We start from the raw sequence: 21,854 nt of genomic DNA, 5'->3' as shown, positions 1-21,854 counted from the left end.
TTACAATGGCTGCATTTCTATATTTAGATTCCTTTCCATCTCCAGTTTTTCTGACCTTTGGTCGGGTTGTTGTCTCTTTGACACATTCCCTATTTCCCTCCTTGATTTTATTTGAAAAATGTAGAACTATAAAATTATAAAACGTGTTGAATGTGTCCTAGAGAATTGAAAATATATATTTAAATACATTTCAAAATTCAAACTCGTTTGTTTACAGTAAAAAAAAGTCGCAAATGGCTGAATATCACCGCCGACTGATCTGATATTTGCTTATATGACATATGATTGGGGTATTCACATTAAAAGAATAATTTTCTATATCAAAATGACAATATATTCTATTTATTACAATGATACTGAGTACAAAATAGTGAAAATAAATATAAACATAAACAGTGTCTGTATTTTTTTAATCATTATGTTTTATAGTATTAGGATAGTTATTGTAAAAACCTTTTTTCTGGAACACTTATAGTCAATATTCTAAATATCTTGAGATGTACTAATATACAAGAAAAACCTAAGAGAGTATTCAAATCGTCTTAAGTCGACGTTGCTTAAAGAATGTGACAATAAAAAATCCGCATACAAAATAACAAACAGAATATATATGTTCGCATTGGTAATCATACACTGAACCACATTTTCTGCCATCATGTAAATAAGGAGACTGTAAACGGCATATATATTTGAGGACGGGGATGAGATATAGAAATACTGGTTTGGCTCTTCGACATGTTCATGTGCCTGTGTGTACTGGAAAATCTAATTGGTTATCGTATGTCACATATAGACCAACAACGTATCTTTGTCTGATAGTAACATAACTCATATTTACGGCCTTCAAAAATGAGAAAAAAAAAACTTCCGTATAGTCGGCTATAAAGGCCCCGACATAAAAAAAAATGATGAAAACAATTGAAATGAGAGAAATAATGGCCTATTTATGAAAAAAAAACCCCATTATGACACACAGTAACCAACGACAACCTTTGAACTACAGGCTCGTAGATGAAGAATGTGACGGGGTTCAAAATATTTGTAAGCGTATATAAGACTGAAATAGCAACATCCGATGGATTTAGTATGAAGACGTCATAGAAAAACATGACCGTGTGAAATAGGTATCGACATATTGTGATACCGTGAAAGTGCATTATGTTAGTTGAAAAATAATAAGTCATATGTTTATAATTTTCTGATAACAAAATCAGTATTCATACCAATAAAAGAATACTCATAGATCTGATTACACAGTGTTGAATGTGTAACCTTTTAGAGTAAATTCCTTTTTGGGGTACTTTTTACTTCTTGTAATAATAAAAAAGCATGCACACATGGACAATTGTCAAATAAGATTTTTCTATATGTTTTTTTCGTATAAAAAAAAAAATTAATTAAGAAGTACTTCTCGTCGAAGTTTTGACAATTTGCTATCTTAATTCAACTCGTCGCAGATATTTTATTTTATTCCTCATACTGTTTGAAGCCGTTAAACACAAAATATTTTACTGGATTGAAAGTTAAGTGAAAAGCAAGATACATCAGTTTCGATACTCGTTTTAAGCATAGTGATACTGTAAAGTATTAGCTTTTTGTAAGTTACTATTTGAATATCATGAAATGTAATAAAATATTCATTAGAGAAGACTGTATGTGTTTTTCTCAGTTAGAAACACTATTTCTTCCAAGTTATTAAGACTGAAACAAGCATATTTGCTGTCACAAAGCAGTGGTATGTATAGCTCAGCAGGGGAAACAAGCACAGAGGAGAAAGGCAAAGCATGTTATTGTCATAAATCTACATGTAATATTTGTCACTTGAGGCAAAGTTCACATTAATCAACTAGTATTCCTGTCCTTGTGATTTATATTTTACACTTACTTTTGAAACAAAAATAGTGATAATGCTTGAATCTTTAAGTCTTACTTGTTAATTAATACGGTTAAATGACTAAAACTTGCTACACTAATAAGATAATAAAATCTAAACCTGCAATATGGAATCAATGACGGAACACATTCAAAATACAATTAACGTGTGAGTCCATCCTTTGCAATGTTTCAAGTGAACTGCAAACCATAAAACTGATGACGCCATACAAAAAATGAAATTCCAAATATTAAAAGAACTTGTATCGGAAATTGATGAGTCAAATTAGGAAATACAAAAGTCATCATGTACAAGTTTGTACCCAGAATAACCACGAATATATCCGTCATATTTTGTATATAAACGTAAATAACCGTGTACGCTAGATCATATTATCCTTAATCCATTACAACTACACTAGTGTACTACAAGGAAAACATATATCTATAAATGTAAGTTAAAAACTAAATGATATCATATTAAGATGTTCGTATATTTCATTTTTAACGAAACAGAAACAATTATTTTGTTCCTAGTTTACCTTTAAACTGTACAGGCACTTGTCTCAGAATATATATATATTTATAAATATATTTATGATTATAATCATATCATTTCTAAGATCTTAAATCACAGCCATACACATAAGTAAAAAAGCATAACAGTTATATTAGGCGAGTGACATTTTCAGAAAAGACGCTTAGTTAGTGACTTTAATGCACCCACCTAACACACAACTGAATTTTTTATATGTTATAGAATAATATCTGAACTTCCTTTTTTGGTCGGTCGTAAAAAAATCGTACGAACTAAAATTGAGAAATAATTCCAAATTGAAAAATGACAAACAGTGTTGAAGCGTGAAAAATTAACATGTAGCTTCATCTTTCTGTTGTCACAATGCAAAAATTATGTACGTTTAACATGTCAATGTATAAAAAAATACTTTTCAAAAATAATAAAAGTAATTTTTGCGAATAAAAAAAGATTTTTGTAACATTTTTGGATTTTTTTATAAAAATGTTGCCAATTTTCATAATTTTTTTTTCATTTCTGAGATATTTTTGGCTTGAAACCCAAATTAATGGTGTTCGTAGTATTCAAAAGTTCATTACTTTTTTGATACATATCGTTATCACTGTATTATCCTGGATTTTATACACTTTTACACACTCCCCCTTTTCAATCAAATTTCGGAAATCGCTTTCTCTGTTAATTTCCCTCAAGTTAAAGTACCTAAACGCTTCGAAAAAGAGTATGAATAACAATGAAGGCAATTTTTGCGGATTTTTTTTGTACAAATATAACGCAAAATATAATAAGATTTAAAAGGACCATAGAAGCTGAGATGTCAACGTTTTTTCTTGTTAGAAAACCAATATCTTATTGTTCTTAGTCAATTTGCACTAACAAAAGGCAGAGATAATGAATAACTTGAAAAATACTTCTTTCTCAATTGGATCAATGCACATTTTAGTTTTGTAACTAAAAGTACGCAAAAATGTGTCAAATCTGATATTTTCCCAATGAACTTGAACGTGAGATATGTCAACCTTTTAAATTTCCTACCGTTTAACCATCGCATACGGTAGACTTATTAGTGGTGCAAATTTGGTCAGTATTTTAGAGGAAGGATATTGTATGTGCTAGGGCCACGTCAAGAGCCTGTACACTGTATGTTGACATGCTATAAATACTTTAATATATGGGGATATCTATTCATTCAGTTGACAAATTTTGAATTCTTCGTAGATATTTGAAATACAATAAATGTTCTACCTCAGGCGTATATATAACCTAAGCCGTATTTTAAATAGGATTACGTGTTTTTTTAAATATTCTCCGAAGTTTTACTTGGTTCGAGCGTCACTGGTGAGTCCTATGTAGACGAAACGCGTGTTTAACGTAACATTTTCAATCGATCATATGCCTGATATCTTTCAAATTGATTTGTTATTCATTATGGTTGTCGTTATTTGCTTTTTATGATTTTTGCTTTTGTTTGTAGTTTTGAGCATGAATCAAGCTTTTGGGTATCTAATTAAAATTGTTTTAGAACGTTTATGGCTTATTATACAGTGTTGGCTATTGCTTCTTTTTTTAGGCCATACGATAAGCTATAGTTGTTTATCTCAAAGCATTTAGTCTCTGGTATACATATATCATAGTGTCCTTTTAATCATACTTATCAAAGGTACCGGGCTTATAATATGATATCATCAGGCTTCTTATTCTAAGTACGGATTGACAATTTAAGAGGAGTAATGTCAGATGGCCAACGATGACATGACACTTCGTTGTATTCTAGACATGGAACAACTGTGTGCTGTTTATGAGTTCTATAACCAGTGGGAATTATGGTTGGCGATGCACCATGTGTATTGTGCATGTATAGTTTCTTTTATTTAATATAGATCTATGTCAGTAACAGCGAAGTATCAGGAATTGTTCCAGTAAAGCAAAAGCTTAACAGGCTCAGTTTTAAAATATGAATTTCGACTTTCTTATATTGTTAAAAATCACAAATAGAAAATTGCATTATTTGTAATAAATTAGATTTATTTCTTTTCTTTTAAAGAAATAGATTATTCACAGAAACTCCTTCAGAATGACGAAAAAAAAAACTATATATAGGTTTAGCAGAACTATATCCCGCAAATTCATATTAGTTGTTAAATATCTATATATATATCTAAGCTTTGAATACTGGTAAATCATTATTGCTTGCATTTTTAACTGCAATCCTTTTGACTGCACAAATGTGAGTGAAAATAAATGCAGTCGTAATAAAAAAAATATGTTAAGAAATTAAAGTGTTTGTAAAGTATATACTCCCAAATGTCAAAATAAAGGTCACTTAAGTTTGTAAATCACCGCATTCTAATTTTGCATCTGAGGTCAGTTTAACAACAAATCTTACGACTAAAGTTGGTCGTTAGTCATGAAAAGTTCAGTTTACTTAAGATTAATATTTTCTTAAGTTTTTTTGTGAAACCGACTTCTGTATCAAAGTTTGGTAAACCTTAGTTTTGCAGCTATATATTATATGTCGCGGATTGCATCCATATCATAGTGACATGATTTTAGTTTATGACAATCCCCTATCGTATGATGTATATGCATACTTAGTTTGAAAACCCAGGTTCAACGGTTCAAAAGATATGGACCGGACACAAACCAGACAAGCACGAATCAAACAATTTTTGAAAACTTAAAATGTCAATGTCAATGTCAAAATGAATTTATGAAGAACCACGTGCCATCCCATAATACATCTCTGAACTAAGTGTGTCTTATATCAGTTCTATAGTTCAAAGCAATGCATTTTATATTTGAAATCATTGGTTTTTGGATGAACTCTATAAGGGAGCTACCATTTGATTTTTATGGGGGGGGGGGGGGGGGGGGGGCTAGGATGAAATTTGAAAAAAATAGGCAGGACAGGAGTTTTGAGTTAAAAAAAAAGGCAGGATGAGCAACTTGGCAAAAAAAAAAAGGCAGGATGACAATTTGTGTAAAAAAAGTCAGGATAACTAGTAAAAAAAAAAAGGCAGGACCGAATAGAGTAAAAAATAAAAAGGCAGGACAGAGATTACAACTAAAAAAAAAAAGCAGGACAAAATTTTTCATCCTAGCCCCCCCATAAAAATCAAATGGTAGCTCCCTAACTGTTTACATTCATAAGTTACCTGATTTAATTCGACACGGGCCACAAACAAGTGGGGGACTGACGGACGGACAGACTTAAAAATGGGATTCATATATCCTCTTTAACTTTGCTTGTGGTTGTATTAAACATGTAAGATAGTGATTTCCGATCTCGACATTGTTTTAGGCTGGTAACAAACAGGAGACTATTGTCACTGTTGATGTGACAAAAAAAGTCTATTTTTTACTGTCTTTACTGCGTTGATTTCTCTCCCTTTTACTCGTCCAACTTACAAATATTTCATCATATTTATTTTGCATGGCACACCATCAATTATATTTAATATTAACACATAAAAGGTCATATATTTGTTATTATACGTCGTTTTTGTAGAAATTACCGTTTTACCTTTAGCATAGCGAAAACGTCAAAATGACGTCAATTATCGCCAAACCATGAACGATATGCAACTAAGAATCAGAGAGACGTTATCATAGTATCGTGTAAAGTAAAATTTGAATTAATTATATTACCAGCTGCTTCAAATAAGATAATAATACTACAAAAGTGTTATTCTTTCAATTTTTTATGAATGACCTTTGACCCCAATTTAAAAAAAATTGCACCATATTTCACTTTTACGACCGGGAAAAATGGAATCTACACATGTTTTCCTTTCGAATGATATATAATATAGCTGTGTGTTAGATAGCTGTGTGTTAGATAGCTGTGTGTTAGATAGCTGTGTGTTAGATAGGTGCATTAAAAATATTTTTAGGTCTGAATGTCACTCGCCTATTTTTAATAGTATAAGATAAAGACATAAGAAATGGGAATCAGAATATTTCTAAATGACGAAATTAAAAACCGAATGAAATGATGCAAATCCAAATTTTAATAGCTTGATCTAATGCCCAACTTTATGCTAGTGATTGTATGCATCTCTACCACATACTATAACTGCACATGATATTCACGTTTTCTGCGACTGAGAAACTACATCTTATAAATTATTCATTTCTGTATTTCAGATGACAAACTTTTTGAACAGTTGTATCTTATTTTTCATCATTGTTGCGGTTTGTACAGTCCCTGTACATGGATATAACTTACCATATTCGTCTTATTATCCCGTACAACAAGATTATTCTACAGGAGGAGTATTTAACGTGTTCGGACAACTCGGTGGACTATTCCGTAAGTAAACTGTCCTATATCAAAAAGCCTTTGTGTAAAAGTATATACACACATTGATAACACACATGGTAAATTGGCTAAAAGCATCAGATTTTTGCGAAGACCTTAATAAATAATAATAAAAAAATCTTTTGAAAGTATCAAACTGACAGATTTTATTTTATTTGGAGGAGCTGCTGTCTTAGCTTTAAAAGTTTAAAGCGATTAATTTCATTGAATTTCGAGACAGATGGAAAGAAATCATTTTGTCAAGACATACATTTTCTAAACTATTCCTTCCAATTCCACACGACGTGCACAATTCGTATTTGATTGTAGTTTGTAAGTGTTTGAAAACAGATCAATGACAAATACACAGAACAACAACATATTGTCAAAATTAATTTCAATATTGTTCTTTTATTTTAAAGTGATATACGTTTTGCTGCTGTCAGTTCTGAAGAATTTTGGAAATAGAACAACAAAATAAGTACACCTGGCAGGTAATATAAATTTACATGTTCACATGTGTTATGTACATACAGTTATAAAAAGTATCAAACATTGAGTTCCATATTCATTAATGTATTGGTAATATCCGGTAACATGTCATACCTTAAGTGAACGGACGCATTAGGTGGCTATGTCTCAATTTATTTTCCAACATTCAATGTGTTGAGTGATATTAATTTTTGGTTACTTTCTGTGGGAAATATTATATTGCTATACAATAATATAAATTACACTGTGGACGAAACATGTAGTCAACTCGTGAAAACAACCATTACACTTTCTCAAAAAAATAATATTTGTCTAAAATCGAACTGACCAAGTAGCTTCTGATGCAGTAAATTCGTTGTCAGTAAAGTCAGTATATGCTGCACAGTTTTGATGGCAAATACAGTGTAAGTTTCGAATGTTTAATTATGTACTAGCTTAAACTAGCATTGTTTTCTAGCATGCCGTAACAAATTATGCTTTAAACTTAATATACTCAAGTCATAGTACTCGCGTGATTAAATATGCTGCGAATATTGACAATTAGGAAATACAAGTAATAAGTGAATTTTATAATTACTGTGCTTCACTTTCAATATATTGTTAACAATAACCTGATTTAATTTTGAAACTTATTCTTGCAGGTAGTGTACCAGAAGATTCGAAACACCAAAGAAACCTCACTCACCATGGCTTTCAGAATGTTTATTAAATATTTAAATAAATGTTATTTAGTATGAACGTAGTATCTTAATTTAATGAAATATCAAAATAACAAAATAATGTGATACGACACGATTGCAAATTAGACAGCTTTTCATTACAAAAGGACAACTGTGGAACCATAGCTCTTAGGTCCTTATGATATTTATTTGATTATTGCGAACCATAGATGTCCGCAAATAGCCAAACAATATCATAAGGAAATAAGAGTTGCGGTTCAGTAGCTAAGGAAAACAATGCAAACTATTGCATGCCAACGTAAGGCCTTCAACAATAAAAACAAACCATACGTACAATAAGCTACAAAAGACCATGGAATAATAAAATTTGAAATAATGCAAAAGAGTAAACCAATGGCCTCGTTAAAGCGTAACACATTAAATGAAAAAGAATTGATTTTACTCGTAAATTGTGATAGACAGCAACCACGAAGTGTCTACTTTAAGATTTTGCGAAACGTCAGATATTTCTTTGAGGGTTGTCTAGTTATTATTAACGATTAATAAGAAATTGAGTATTAATGTTAGCTTCTCCATAGTTTGTTTCATAAATGATATATTTCAATACAGAGTTCATGTCATTTTTAGACTTCGACGACTATCGAATGTGACTTTTATTGGTTTTGATCGCTGAACAACTGTTAAATTTTTAGGGCGAATTTAATGCTAAGCTACATGTTTATCTCTAGTGCTTGTATTTAAACCTCAATTATGTGTTTTGTTTGCTGTGTTGTTGCCTTATACAGCTTTACCCACACGGCCTATTTGTAATAGATAACATTAACGAAAAAGAACAGCTATGAACATATATAAACGTCGAATTGTGGTAGCAAGACATTGCATATAAAAATAATGTGGTATGATTGCCAATGAGACAAATCTTAGCAAGAGACCAAATCACACAGAAATAATCAGCTTTAGACCACCAACTACCTTCTACAAACAGCATAGCCTATAGTCGCAATAAAAGGCTCCAAAATTACAAATGTAAAACAATTCAAACGACAAAAATAACCGCCTAAATATAATTTATGTACAGAATAATGAACGAAAAACAAATATGTAACACAGCAACAAACGACAACCAATTGATTACAGGCTACTGACTTGGGACATGATCATACACATGGACTTTTTGTAAGGGGAGGCCCACTGACTGACCTAAAAAAGGGATAAGGCTTCTGTCATACTTCAGTGATTTCCTGTATAATCAACCAAGTTTTTCCCACAAAAGTGGTACCAGGGCTCCCAGCCCCCTGGATCCGCCTATGATACAGGATGATGTGGGGTTTAACATGCTAGTTGGTTCCCAACTCTCCCCTAACCTAAGATAGTGGTGTAACAGTACAACAATACAACAAACTATGATCATCAGTCAACAGAGTCTTAACTGGTCAGATTTGTACGAATAGAAATACATCTAACAAAACCACAAAGTCGACGTGGGCGGGTACTTGTACACCCTAACAACAAAAATACACTAAGTACATTTATGAGAGTACCTACAGTTATATTTATTTATTGAAGCAGAGCTATACAATTCATTATATGTCTCTTGTTGGAGTTATTGGTGTCGATCCTAATTTTTTCAAAACATCATTTTATTTAGTAATGTGGAAGTTTTTCGATTTGACTATACAATGCATCGCCAAACCCTGTTCCAATAACATCACGCTCAGTCCGTAAAACGTAGTATGCGGCTAACAATCTTTCATGTACTGCGCATGCCAAAAACTTCTTGAGTGAATCAATGGCAACCTGAGTAGGTGGTACTGATGAAAAATCACCAATAAAAGCAATTCCTAAAAATAAATGGTGTATGTCATGAGTATTTTGAAATTTAGTAATATATTGATACGATTATGAAGACAATTGACATCCGATTCGGACTAAAACACAGACCCCTTTGTCCAATTGCTACGCATATCACTAGAATCTCTCATAGACTGGTTACATGTTCTTTATATGTTTGGCTCTGTCATATTGCAAAGGAGAAGACCAGCTTAGAATATACCATTGCTTAATTTTTTGTATGGCTGTTACATATATAAGCCACATAATGTTGTAAGGGAGAGGACTAGCCTAGGATCTGCCAGTGCTTCGTTATATTTGTTTGTTATAAAGACCTTTCGGGATTCTCTAGTTTGTTGTAATAATAGACTCATTAAACGATTTCATTGGCTGATGCTATAATCACCACAACTGAAACAAGAACGGACAATTGTAAGCAACGCATTGTAGTTTAATAAGACTGTTTGACAACTTGTGTAAACCTTAGTGATAGGAATAACGAAAATAGAATAATTAAAAAAGAAAACAGAAAAAGAAAAAGAAAAAAGAAAATATAATAATGAAAAAAAAAAAAATAATCACACATCATGCTGTCGCATGTGATATTTTTGAACACAAGGTTTGAACGTTCCTGGTGAAGGTATATCTGGCATAGAGCTTCAGACGGACTTTCACTGGGTTGCTACCGCTGCTTGAAGTCTGCTAGTCTCTAAAGTGAACCTTTAGAATCCTGTTGTCTCGTAGTCAGTTCCATGATTTTTAATAACATGCATCTTATAAAACTATCCAACGATAGAATTAGAAATTATCACTAGTTTTCAAATTTTTGTTTAAAGCGATGATATTGAAAATACATCCAGAAATATGGAACGCCGACACTGTCTTATTATTATATACATACCTAATGATATGTTGTCATAGAAATTGGCATGTTTTGCAACACTATCAAAACCATTTAATTCGTAGATTGTTCCATCACCACCGATGGCAAAATTGAATTGTCCTGTAATTACAATTTGTACCATCATGTAAACGATAATATACAAACAACAGAACTGATGAATAAACTTGTCTTCTTCGTATCAGTTTAAGTTTCTACGGTAACAGCAATTGAATGTATCAGGAAGTCGTAAATACAGTTAACAAAATATAAGGAATGTTTGGGGTTAATTTTGCCCTGTAATTTCACAAAATATCCAAAAATGTAATGACACCATACAAAATGATGTTTTTTAAACTTTAAAATAAAACCATTTTCAAAAAATATTGATTTAAACTTAACATCTATGACACAAGTTTGCTAATCAAAACATTACGCCAAAAGCGAGATTTTTCGTAATTTTATCAAAACTAGGAAACTTTCAAGAACATTTTCCACCAAATAAAACAAAAAGTTTATAGAATGTTAATCTACAAAATGCTTCGACGAATTGATCGCGTCATGGAAATTACTTCGACTTTTTTTTGGAAGATAAAATAAAACAAATTATGGGCAACTTTTCTTAGTATCTTTACCACCAATTTTTTTTTATTCCTGTACAGCTATGTAGGTCACTGTATAGATGTTACTTATACAATGTGTGTCAACAAATTTCGGCGTGATGATAAGTTTGTTTAAAATGAACGTATACTATCCCAGTGCCGTGCACAATCAAGTGACAGTGAAAATTTACAAGCAGGTAACTACATAACATAAGTAACACTACTTACTATGCTGCCAGTTTTGAATATCAGTTCTAATCCTTTGTTCACAATCAGCTAGAGTGACACATCGATCCCCTAAAGTGTGATGAACAACAACAAAATCTACACTGCATGAAAACTGTCTGGTTAAGTCGTTTATACTTTCATACTGCGAAGAGGCTCCCCAACTACTCCTGGATAGAATTTTAACACCAGTACAATTTGAATTATCATGCGACGGTTTTCCACTAGTAGGAGGGCAAAATGGAGCTGTTGGAGGTGTTGTTCCGTGGTGTAGTGTTGTTGTTAAAGGCATTGCCGTGGTTTGTGGCATTGGAGTTGTGGGCTGAGTTGTTGATTGTGTTGTTTGTCTTGTTGTCTGTCTTGTTGTTGATGCAACCGTTGTTGTGATAGGAACATTGTTATCTAAAAACGCCACAGTTTGAATTTATGTTGTAATCGATCAAACTATTGGCAGAGTTGCTTAACTTCAACTCTTAATTGTGTAAGAACACAAGTTTAGAATCTATGACTGTTTTACCACTAAAATATTTACTACTTGAACCTGTTCTGTCTCTTATGACATTTCAGAAAAAGCTACCACACAACTTTGTTCGGAATTGAGTTGATAGTCAAGTCTAGCACCATCACTTTTAAGTATGTGCCTGTCGCAAGTCAGGTTCCTGTAATTCAGTGCCGTTTGATGCTGCACATAAATTATATTTCGTTTATAGTTTTGCACATAAATCAGGCCTGTGCCTTGTATAGCTGATGATTATTCCGTTACCGACAACGCTGAAACCCAAACATTTGAGACCAAGGACTTAGAAACATTGGAATATATATGATAAAAAAAAACAAAAACAAAACAAATAAAAACTTGAAGAATCTCTTCAACTTTGCCTGAGGGGACTCCAAACCTGGACTTCTAAGTACTTTTTAAATTCATTAAATTTGAAAATATGTTGCACATCTTGTCAATAACGAAGCACTGACTACCTTGCAGATGGTACCTTCGGTGTTTATTATTAGTCAAACAGTTGTAATTTATGCCTCTAGAAGAATGATTCGTTAATAAAAGTCGGATCTTGAAATTCTGTTTTTTACTTCAAAAATAGAATAAAAAAAGAATAGAAAGGAAATAAAAGGCAGTATATTTACTTACTTTGTTTGTTAGAAGGTTAGCTTCTTTTATGAACAAGTTCTAGCACAAAGATTTATCACAACTCACAAAGTTATAGGTGCAGCAATAAAATCAACTTACCATCACACTTTACTTTATCGAATGCTGTGTTAACTTTTTTTACAAAAGCATGCTGTAAAAATAAATAATATTTTATAAATGTTCGCCTTTCTGACAACATGTTTGAAATAAACATTTCATGATCAGTGAAAGTTAAATGTAGGTTGATGACGAAACCAAATGCTCTGGAAACAAGTGCATTTAAGTAGAATATGTATATATGTATAGTTTTTGACCATTTATAGATTACTGTTCGGTATGAGCCAAGGCTCCGTGTTGAAGACCGTTCTTTGACCTATAATGATTACACATTGTGACTTGGATGGAGAGTTGTCTCATTGGCACTCATCATTTAAATTAGATTTATTTATATGGAAAACATTTTATACCAATCACTTACATGACCTTGATACATAATATGTGTCCAGTTTGCATTCTTGAAATGGACATGTTCCTTCAATATTTCTACACATGTTCCGCCAGGGAGTTCCGTCACAGTAATATGTTGGTCTACAGGGAGGACGGTTCCCTTATGTACACACAGACAATCACGAGCAGAGGAATAGTCAGCTTCTAGAAGGAAACAAACAGCTAAAACCTACAATTTCAATATAAAACATCAATTCGGATTGTTCAGTCTTAATATAAAAACTAGAGGCTCTAAAGAGCCTGTGTCGCTCACCTTGGTCTATGTGAATATTAAACAAAGGAAGCAGATGGATTCATGACAAAATTGTGTTTTGGTGATTGTGATGTGTTTGTACATCTTACTTAACTAAACAGTCTTGCTGCTTACAATTATCTCTATCTATAATGAACTTGGCCCAGTAGCTTCAGTGGAAAATGTTAGTATGAAAATTGTTAAAAATTGACTATAAAGGACAATAACTCCTTAGGGGGTCTATTGACCATTTCAATCATGTTGACTTATTTGTAAATTTTACTTTCTGAACATTATTGCTGTTTGCAGTTTATCTCTATATAATTTAATTTTGGATGTAACGCGTCTTCTGATTGGCTGACGTTATTTTGTTATGAGCCCATAGACATAATTTAGTCATGTGACCGTGACGTCATCAACGTTTTTTCATGGTTTCTACGGTTTAAAATGGAATTTATAATTAAATTATAAGAAATGACTGTAATATTTTTTCTGTCTATTCGAAATAACATAAAAAATGTGGTGCACACTGTAAATAACCCGCTACGCGCGCTATTCAGTGTGCACCAAATTTTTTATGTTATTTCTTCATAGACAGAAAACATATTACAGTCATTCCTTAACTATCATAATACTTAAGATAATAACCAAAAACAGCAAAATTTCCTTAAAATTACCAATTCAGGGCAGCAACCCAACAACGGGTTGTCCGATTCATCTGAAAATTTCAGGGCTGATAGATCTTGACCTGACAAACAATTTTACCCATGTCAGATTTGCTCTAAATGCTTTGGATTTTGAGTTATAAGCCAAAAACTGCATTTTACCCCTATGTTCTATTTTTAGCCATTGCGGCCATCTTGGTTGGTTGGTCGGGTCATCGGACACATTTATTAAACTAGATACCCCAATGATGATTGTGGCCAAGTTTGGTTAAATTTAGCCAAGTAGTTTCAGAGGAGAAGATTTTTGTAAAAGTTAACACAGGACGACGACGGACGCCGGACGCCAAGTGATGAGAAAAGCTCACTTGACCCTTTGGGCCAGGTGAGCTAATAAGAAGAAGTGGTATAATTGCAAAGTGAGGGAAAAGCCAGGTGAGCTAAAATAATAATGCTGATGTATATGAAAAATTTTGGACCCCATTACAATATATATTTCCACTAAAGAGTATGATTTTAATCTGTGAGCAAATTTTTTGATTAGATTTTGTTTATACTTTGATGAATATAATTATAAACAATAATTATGTACATAAGTAAGTTTATAAGTAAGTAATGTATGTGTGTATTTAAGTAAGAATTGTATATGTGTGTATAAGAAACTGAGAGAAAGTGAAAGTGAATGCAAGTGGTTCTCATTTCTTTTTTCTATTTACCTCTTTACATTGGTATTTTCTGATATTTATTTATCATGTTTAACCTTTCCTTTTTTTGTGTTACTTAATTACTTTCAGTGTGTTTTAAAGTTTATATTAGTTATTTAACTTTATTTTATTTATTTAATTTTTTTTTCTTCGGGGGGAGGAGGAGTTAATAAAATCATTTAAACATTAATTGCATTAAAAAAGGGAGGGAAGAGAGAAGAAAAAGAACTAGAGGCTCTAAAGAGCCTGTGTCGCTCACCTTGGTCTATGTGAATATTAAACAATGGACACAGATGGATTCATGACAAAATTGTGTTTTGGTGATGGTTATGTGTTTGTAGATCTTACTTTACTAAACATTCTTGCTGCTTACAATTATCTCTATCTAAACAGTACTTTCTGTGGAAAATGTTAATGAAAATCTTCAAATTTTAAGAAAATTGTTAAAAATTGACTATGAAGGGCAATTGACTATTTTGGTCATACTGACTTATTTTTAGTTCTTACTTTGCTGTACATTATTGCTGTTTACAGTTTATCTCTATCTATAATAATATTCAAGATAATAACAAAAAAACAGCAAAATTTCCTCAAAATTACCAATTCAGGGGCAGCAACCTAACAACCGATTATCCGATTCATCTGAAAATTCCAGGGCAGATAGATCGTGACCTGATCAACAATTTTACTTCCTGGCAGATTTGTCCTTAATGCTTTGGTTTTTGAGTTATAAGCCAAAAACTGCATTTTACCCCCATGTTCTATTTTTAGCCATGGTGGCCATCTTGGTTTGTTGGCCGAGTTACCGGACACATTTTTTAACTAGATATCCCAATGATGATTATGGCTAAGTTTGGTTAAATTTGGCCCTGTAGTTTCAGAGGAGAAGATTTTTCTAAAAGATTACTAAGATTTACGAAAAATAGTTAAAAATTTACTATAAAGGGCAATACCTCCTAAACTGGTCGACTGACCATTTTGGTCATGTTGACTTATTTGTAGATCTTCCTTTGCTGAACATTATTGCTGTTTACAGTTTATCTCTATCTATAATAATATTCAGGATAATAACCAAAAACAGCAAAATTTCCTTAAAATTACCATTTCAGGGGCAGCAACCCAACAACGGAATGTCCGATTCATCTGAAAATTTCAGGGCAGATAGATCTTGACCTGATGTCAGATTTGCTCTAAATGCTTTGGTTTTTGAGTTATAAGCCAAAAACTGCATTTAACCCCTATGTTCTATTTTTAGCCATGGCGGCCATCTTGGTTGGTTGGCCGGGTCACCGGACACATTTTTTAAACTAGATACCCCAATGATGATTGTGGCCAAGTTTGGTTACATTCGTCCCAGTAGTTTCAGAGGAGAAGATTTTTGTAAAAGTTAACGCAGGACGACGACGGACGACGACGGACGCCGGGCGCCAAGTGATGAGAAAAGCTCACTTGGCCCTTTGGGCCAGGTGAGCTAATAAGAAGAAGTGGTATAATTGCATTACTGACACACGAAATTATAGGTGACCGTACGGCCAACAATGAGCAAAATCGAAACCCTTTAGTCAGCTATAAAAGGCCCCGAAATGACCAATGTAGAACAAATCACAACAAAAAAGGAGCGGTTACAAATGATTGACAAAATAAAAAAACAAATATGTTACACAGCAACAAACAGCAACCGCTACACCTCACTGGCTCCTGACTCGAAAAAGACACACACATAATGTGGCGGGGTTTAACTTTACCTTCCCCAAACATGGGACTGGTGCAGGAGCACAAAACAAGAACACATTATTCAATAACAATAAACGAAGAACAAATGTTTAATTTTTGGAAAGTGGTTTGTAAACTATAGTTTGTCTTTTTGTTTTTTTTGCGACAATTTTGCCGGTCTCTCTTCTATTTGAGTATTTTGATTCTCCAAGATTCTAACCAAAACTATTTTACTCTGATCAGTTTAAAGTGATCAGTTTGCTACGTTTACATCAAAACTTATATTCACTAACACATATGCTTCAAAATCTTCGTTCAAGTGTAATATATTGTAGTTATTTGTATGCCTAAATTGATATCGGTTGAGGTATTGAGTTATGACTTTTCTAGACTAGTTATGCATCAAATGTCAACAGCGGATAATTGTCATACAATTGAACAAGTGTTTTGTTTATCGTTTGAAAGGCTTTAATCGATCTTTTTATGATTTCATTATTGAACTTAGTGGTCTAGGAAAATATATCAAAAGAGATACGAGACAGACAGCATCTTAACAACAAACGTTGACCTAAATATACTTTATGTGACCTTCAACAATGAGAAAGTGTTCTCTCTGTATATCGAACATTAAGCAGCTGAAAGATCAGACAAGTTATAAAAGTAACATAGGCAAAGACGGCATAATTATCTGACAGGATTCACATATTTAAATAAGATAAAACATTTATATTGAAAAGGTTAAAATTTAGGATATTTCTCATATCTTTTACTATAATATTCACATAAAAAGGAAGGTTTTATTACTGACCTGGAGACAAAGTGAGAACTTCATGGTTTCTAGTAAGGTGCCATATCTTATCAGACCCAGTGCATATAACCTAGTAACGTGTTCTAGTGTAAGTAAGTACATATCGAACAACGTATTGTATATGTACATTTAAATTCAAACATTTCGCCCACTTTCACTTCTCTATACCATACTTGTTTTGATACTTGAAAAGATTCAAACTAAACATTTATAAATATATATATATATACACAGCAATAAAAAAGGGGTATATAAAAGTATAACGTAAGTTAGGCATGATGTTCCAAAGCTATGAATGAACAAGATTATAGATCATTGAAAAGCTTAGTCAAGGGCACCTTATCAATCACTCATCATAGTTAAACCCATTGTGGGGTGACGTCAGCCTGTTCATTTACCGTGATTCTTTTTCTAGAATCAACGCTTCCTAAATCCGTCGCTGAAATGGACTCACCAGAATATATTCTATTGTTTTATTTGAGTGCCTTAAGTTTCAATTGACTACTTTACTGATTTATGTTAACTATTGGAATTATTTTAAAACTTACCTTTATTTTTTTCCCCTGCAATTGGGTGTCCTACATACAGATACAGCCCTACAGATATCGCTATGCTGTATCTGTATACTATACAGATATCGCTTTATGCTCCGCCCACTGCCGGACTGAGTATTGTTTGAACCTGTGTGACCTCAGAATGTGTATTCCAGTTGCATTCCAATGACGATGACAATTGTTGATTTCAAAACTTGAATGTGTATGATTGTTTTACAAAATCAACCATGTCAATTTCAGCATGCATATTTAGTGAATGCGTCAAGTCTGAAGCGTTGGACAACTCGTACACTTCTGTTTCAAATTTGACAATGTTTTGTTATTTGTTTTTACTGTTGAAATTAGTTGTTATGTTAAAATAGATAATTATTCACCTTGAGCGATGTATTATTGTTGACCATTCGAGATTCTTTTTTTGCGAACCCGTCTTCAGAGTAATGTGTGATTTTGATATTACTACGCGGGCCTCAAGGGATAACAAATTGAAAATAAATGTTAAATATGTTAGTTTTTGTGTCTTTCAAAACACTAACAATATACAGAATTAATTGCAGGATAAAGACAATAACTGTTTAGTGTCTTTAAATATCAGCTGTATTTGTACTCGGCTCGAAACAGGTGTAGTAGCTCGTTAAAAGCTCGCATACACCTTGTTTCCTAGCCTCGTACAAATACAGCTGATATTTAAAGACACTAAACAGTTATTCTCTATGTAATTTCTATATACCTTTCCTGGGAATCGAACCCGTTCATGAATTCTGTTACGTGTTTCTGACATCAACATATCGACGAATTCTCTGGGGTACCAATCGGTTACGATTTAAATGTCTATTTTATATATATAAATGAATAAATGATGTACATAGGTACAACGGAAACACCGGTATCTACCTTTACATAATAGGCAAACGTATAGTATGAGTTGGCAGCCACGAGGTTTCATGGTTAAGATAAATGAGTTAAAGGTAAGAACTTATCTGTTTAGGTTCGAATCCCTGAATTCTCATTGTTGTCCCTATTCTCTAGTTTTCCAGTTGTGTTCTTGTTTTGTATATCATCGTGGATATTTTGTGTAATAAAAGCGTGTTTGGTCGTTTATTATCGGATTATTGTTGGCTATTCCACATATTTGTCCATTTTTGTTTTATAAAAAAAAATTTAAAAATTAAATTAATATAATATGATTTCATCTGTTTTACTACATAATTTTACAAATGTTTATTCTCAAATTCCTATGCTAGAAAATCATGATGTGCATATAATTAGGATTCTTGTTAGAAATTTCGGAAACTTACTTATTATATGCACTATACATATGTTCTGTGTTGGGTTGTTGTGCATTTGACACATTCTTCATTTTCATTTTCAATTTTAATAGAAATAAGTTCGATTATATCTTATTTTGTAAAAACAGATAATATTCAGATGCATGATAATATGTGGTCTTAAAGGGCAAACGTGTTGTGTTATAATATATTTTTATTTTTTAACCAATTGTGATATTTAATTTATTGTAATGGATCGTTTGACACGATAAGATGGCTATTTAAACTCACTTACAATACCTCCTTATTCAGAATAAACGTTAATTTTGAAAAGAAATTAACGCAATGGTTTAAGTTATAGATACAATGGATAAGCGTTGATTCATGAAAAAAAACCAAACCATTCGCCCTCCGTGCTCATGGTTTCTTTTTCAAGAATCAACGCTTATCCATTGTATCTATATCACATAATCTCAACAAGGACTCGAGGAAAATCTAAAATCACAGTCCTTCGTATGGTTTTGTTAAATAGAAGCCCTTCTTTTAGCCATTATTTGAAATAAATAAACGATCATAAAAAAACAGCGGGATACAAAAAGAAGTTTAAATCAATAAACTATACCTATTTGATATTCCTTATTCATAAATTAAAAAAAACATAACATAAAAAAAAACCAGGTAAGGTTCCAACAAAGATGAATTTTGATATTCTGTGTAGATCTTTTTTGTCATATAGCGCCTAATGCTGTAGCGTTTACCGTAAATATGGCTTTCAAATGTTTCGATTTAAGCGCCCTGATGAAATAAATTTCATAAAAGCACTTCGGACGAACACAATTTATGATTTTTTGTGTTACATTTATTAGCACTGGATAGATACTTCGTTGTAAACTGTTAGTCCCCGACATCATCATCAGCTCAGAAGTCTGTGCTTCGACATCGTTCTTATTCAAAATTTCCTGTTTATTAATTAAAGAATTATAAATAAATCAGGTCCAAACTACCTATGGCGACCGCTAGTGAAATAAATAGCTTTTCTGTTAAGCACCTGCTCCTAATATTGTAGCGTATTTATACATCACTGCAATTACAATGTTTAGGTTTAAGCGTTCCTGATGAAGATAAATCCAGTAAGGAATTTTTAATGTAGAAAAAAAAAACCCTTTAACATACACACTTTTAAACCTAGCATTTTAATTAGATGTATATATCGTTGTTACATCTTCACATATATTTGGAAAGAAATATCCATTGATTAAGTAGAGTTATCTTCCATTGTTCTTTCTTCAAACTGAAAAAAAAGAATAATGTTAGCAGCTTTGTCTGAAAAATACAACATTAAAAAATCATGAATATTATGCAACAAATGTGTTGCGTGATAGGTAAGCTGTTTGTTTTCGATTTGTGAAGTATATGACAGCAAATCATATGATAATACTCTAAACAATAACGACAAATACACGAATAAAAAACCGAAAATTTAGCAAAACATTTAGATAAATATTATCGTGTTTGAAAGTGCACATATGTTAATCTACATTTGATAATGAATACTTTCATATTCATCAACGAGAAATGAACATGGCATTTCAATAAGTTTGAAACATAATTTCAGCTTTGAAGAAAAATTAACGTATGTAAAATGGATATACCAATAGCATAAACAAGGTAAAGCTATATCACCGGTTACGATTTGGGACAAAAAACCTGATTGGTCACAAATTTTAAAACAAAATGCCTACCTTTGCGCCGAGTACCCTATTTGCCCTTGGTTTTTGGTGGGGTTCGTTTTTCTAAATAATATATTTAGTTTTTTTACATAGTGGTATTTACTTTTGAATAATGACTTTTGATCCTCCCTTGATATCTTTTCTCTTTGTTATCAAGGATAAACGTACCGTTTGATTATTTTGAATGGCTGTTCTTGAGTTGTGGCTACCAAAAAAATGCAAACAGTTAAATTAATCACAGGACTGTAAGAATGTAGGAACTATATGCAACATTACAATATAATATCAAGATTCTTAAAAAAAAAACAAAAAAACAACAGAACACTAAGTGTTGTAAATTACAAATTTATTTATAATTTACAATTTATCAAATGTAAAATAAAATCAGGTTAGAAATATAGTTGTTTTCATTGATGATATAACTGTTTCAGACCATATGAGTATTTGGACCGTACGCGTATACGTATATTCGTACGGTCGGACCGTATGGGTATACGCGTATGGTCCAGTACGAGCTGGTATCAAGATTTTTGAAAAGCATTTCTGGTACATAAAAGTAAAATCACAAAAATTCTGAACTCCGAGGAAAATTCAAAACGTAAACTCTCTAATCAAATGTCAAAATCAAATGATAAAACACATCAAACGCATCAAAGGAATGGACACCAACTGTCATATTCCTGACTTGATACAGGCATTTTCTAATGAAGAAAATGGTGGATTGAAACTGGTTTTATAGCGCTAATCCTCTCACATGAATGCCAGTCGCATCAAATTCCATTATATTTACAATCAAAAAAAGGTACCGTTTATGAAAGTAATATAATGGGTTTATACCGCTGCTGCTGGACTGTTATTCCCCAAGTGTATCACCAGCAACTAGTTCTTCGGTACTGGCATGATACAATGTATAAGAATTTTGTATTACTAAAATTTGATGTTACACAATTGGTACCGTGAAAAGTGTTATTACAGAGAGCTCAATTCATTCACATTTTGTGCTTCTTTAGTTTTCTGTGCGATGTGTTTTGCCTCTGCATGTTTTTTTCTTAGCTTATGGATTTGTTTGTCTTTATTCCAGTTCAGAATTTGATTGCCCATGGTGTACTCGACATTTTTGTT

At 32.3% G+C, this 21,854-nt stretch overlaps 1 protein-coding gene and 1 long non-coding RNA gene across 2 annotated transcripts; one reads left to right on the top strand and one right to left on the bottom strand.

Annotated features, from left to right (window-relative positions):
* Positions 1-2,278: 2,278 nt before the first annotated feature.
* On the top strand, positions 2,279-7,933 carry LOC143062192 (uncharacterized). The gene is made up of 4 exons (XR_012974599.1): positions 2,279-2,325; positions 6,554-6,719; positions 7,130-7,201; positions 7,841-7,933. It is a non-coding gene; the product is annotated as an uncharacterized LOC143062192 (long non-coding RNA).
* Positions 7,934-9,407: 1,474 nt separating this feature from the next.
* LOC143063299 (uncharacterized) lies at positions 9,408-17,290 on the bottom strand. The gene is made up of 6 exons (XM_076235359.1): positions 17,184-17,290; positions 13,036-13,233; positions 12,657-12,708; positions 11,420-11,818; positions 10,611-10,712; positions 9,408-9,720 (listed from the first exon to the last, which is right to left on the bottom strand). Exons 1-6 carry the CDS (start codon positions 17,283-17,285, stop codon positions 9,524-9,526), a joined length of 1,050 nt encoding a protein of 349 aa, XP_076091474.1. The 5' UTR covers positions 17,286-17,290; the 3' UTR covers positions 9,408-9,523.
* Positions 17,291-21,854: the final 4,564 nt, after the last annotated feature.

The sequence above is a fragment of the Mytilus galloprovincialis genome, chromosome 2 (genome assembly GCF_965363235.1).
Source record: "Mytilus galloprovincialis chromosome 2, xbMytGall1.hap1.1, whole genome shotgun sequence".
Classification (NCBI taxonomy): domain Eukaryota; kingdom Metazoa; phylum Mollusca; class Bivalvia; order Mytilida; family Mytilidae; genus Mytilus; species Mytilus galloprovincialis.
Note: the sequence above shows the minus strand (reverse complement) of the source record. Positions and strands in the feature narration are given on the sequence as shown.

Coding starts and splice junctions, on each gene's coding strand:
- LOC143063299 (XM_076235359.1), bottom strand. CDS start 17,285: ATGTACTTACTTACACTAGAACACGTTACTAGGTTATATGCACTGGGT. Junction 12,709..13,035: donor ATATTATGTATCAAGGTCAT/GTAAGTGATTGG, acceptor TTATTTTTACAG/CATGCTTTTGTAAAAAAAGT. Junction 11,819..12,656: donor CGATAAAGTAAAGTGTGATG/GTAAGTTGATTT, acceptor TGGCGTTTTTAG/ATAACAATGTTCCTATCACA.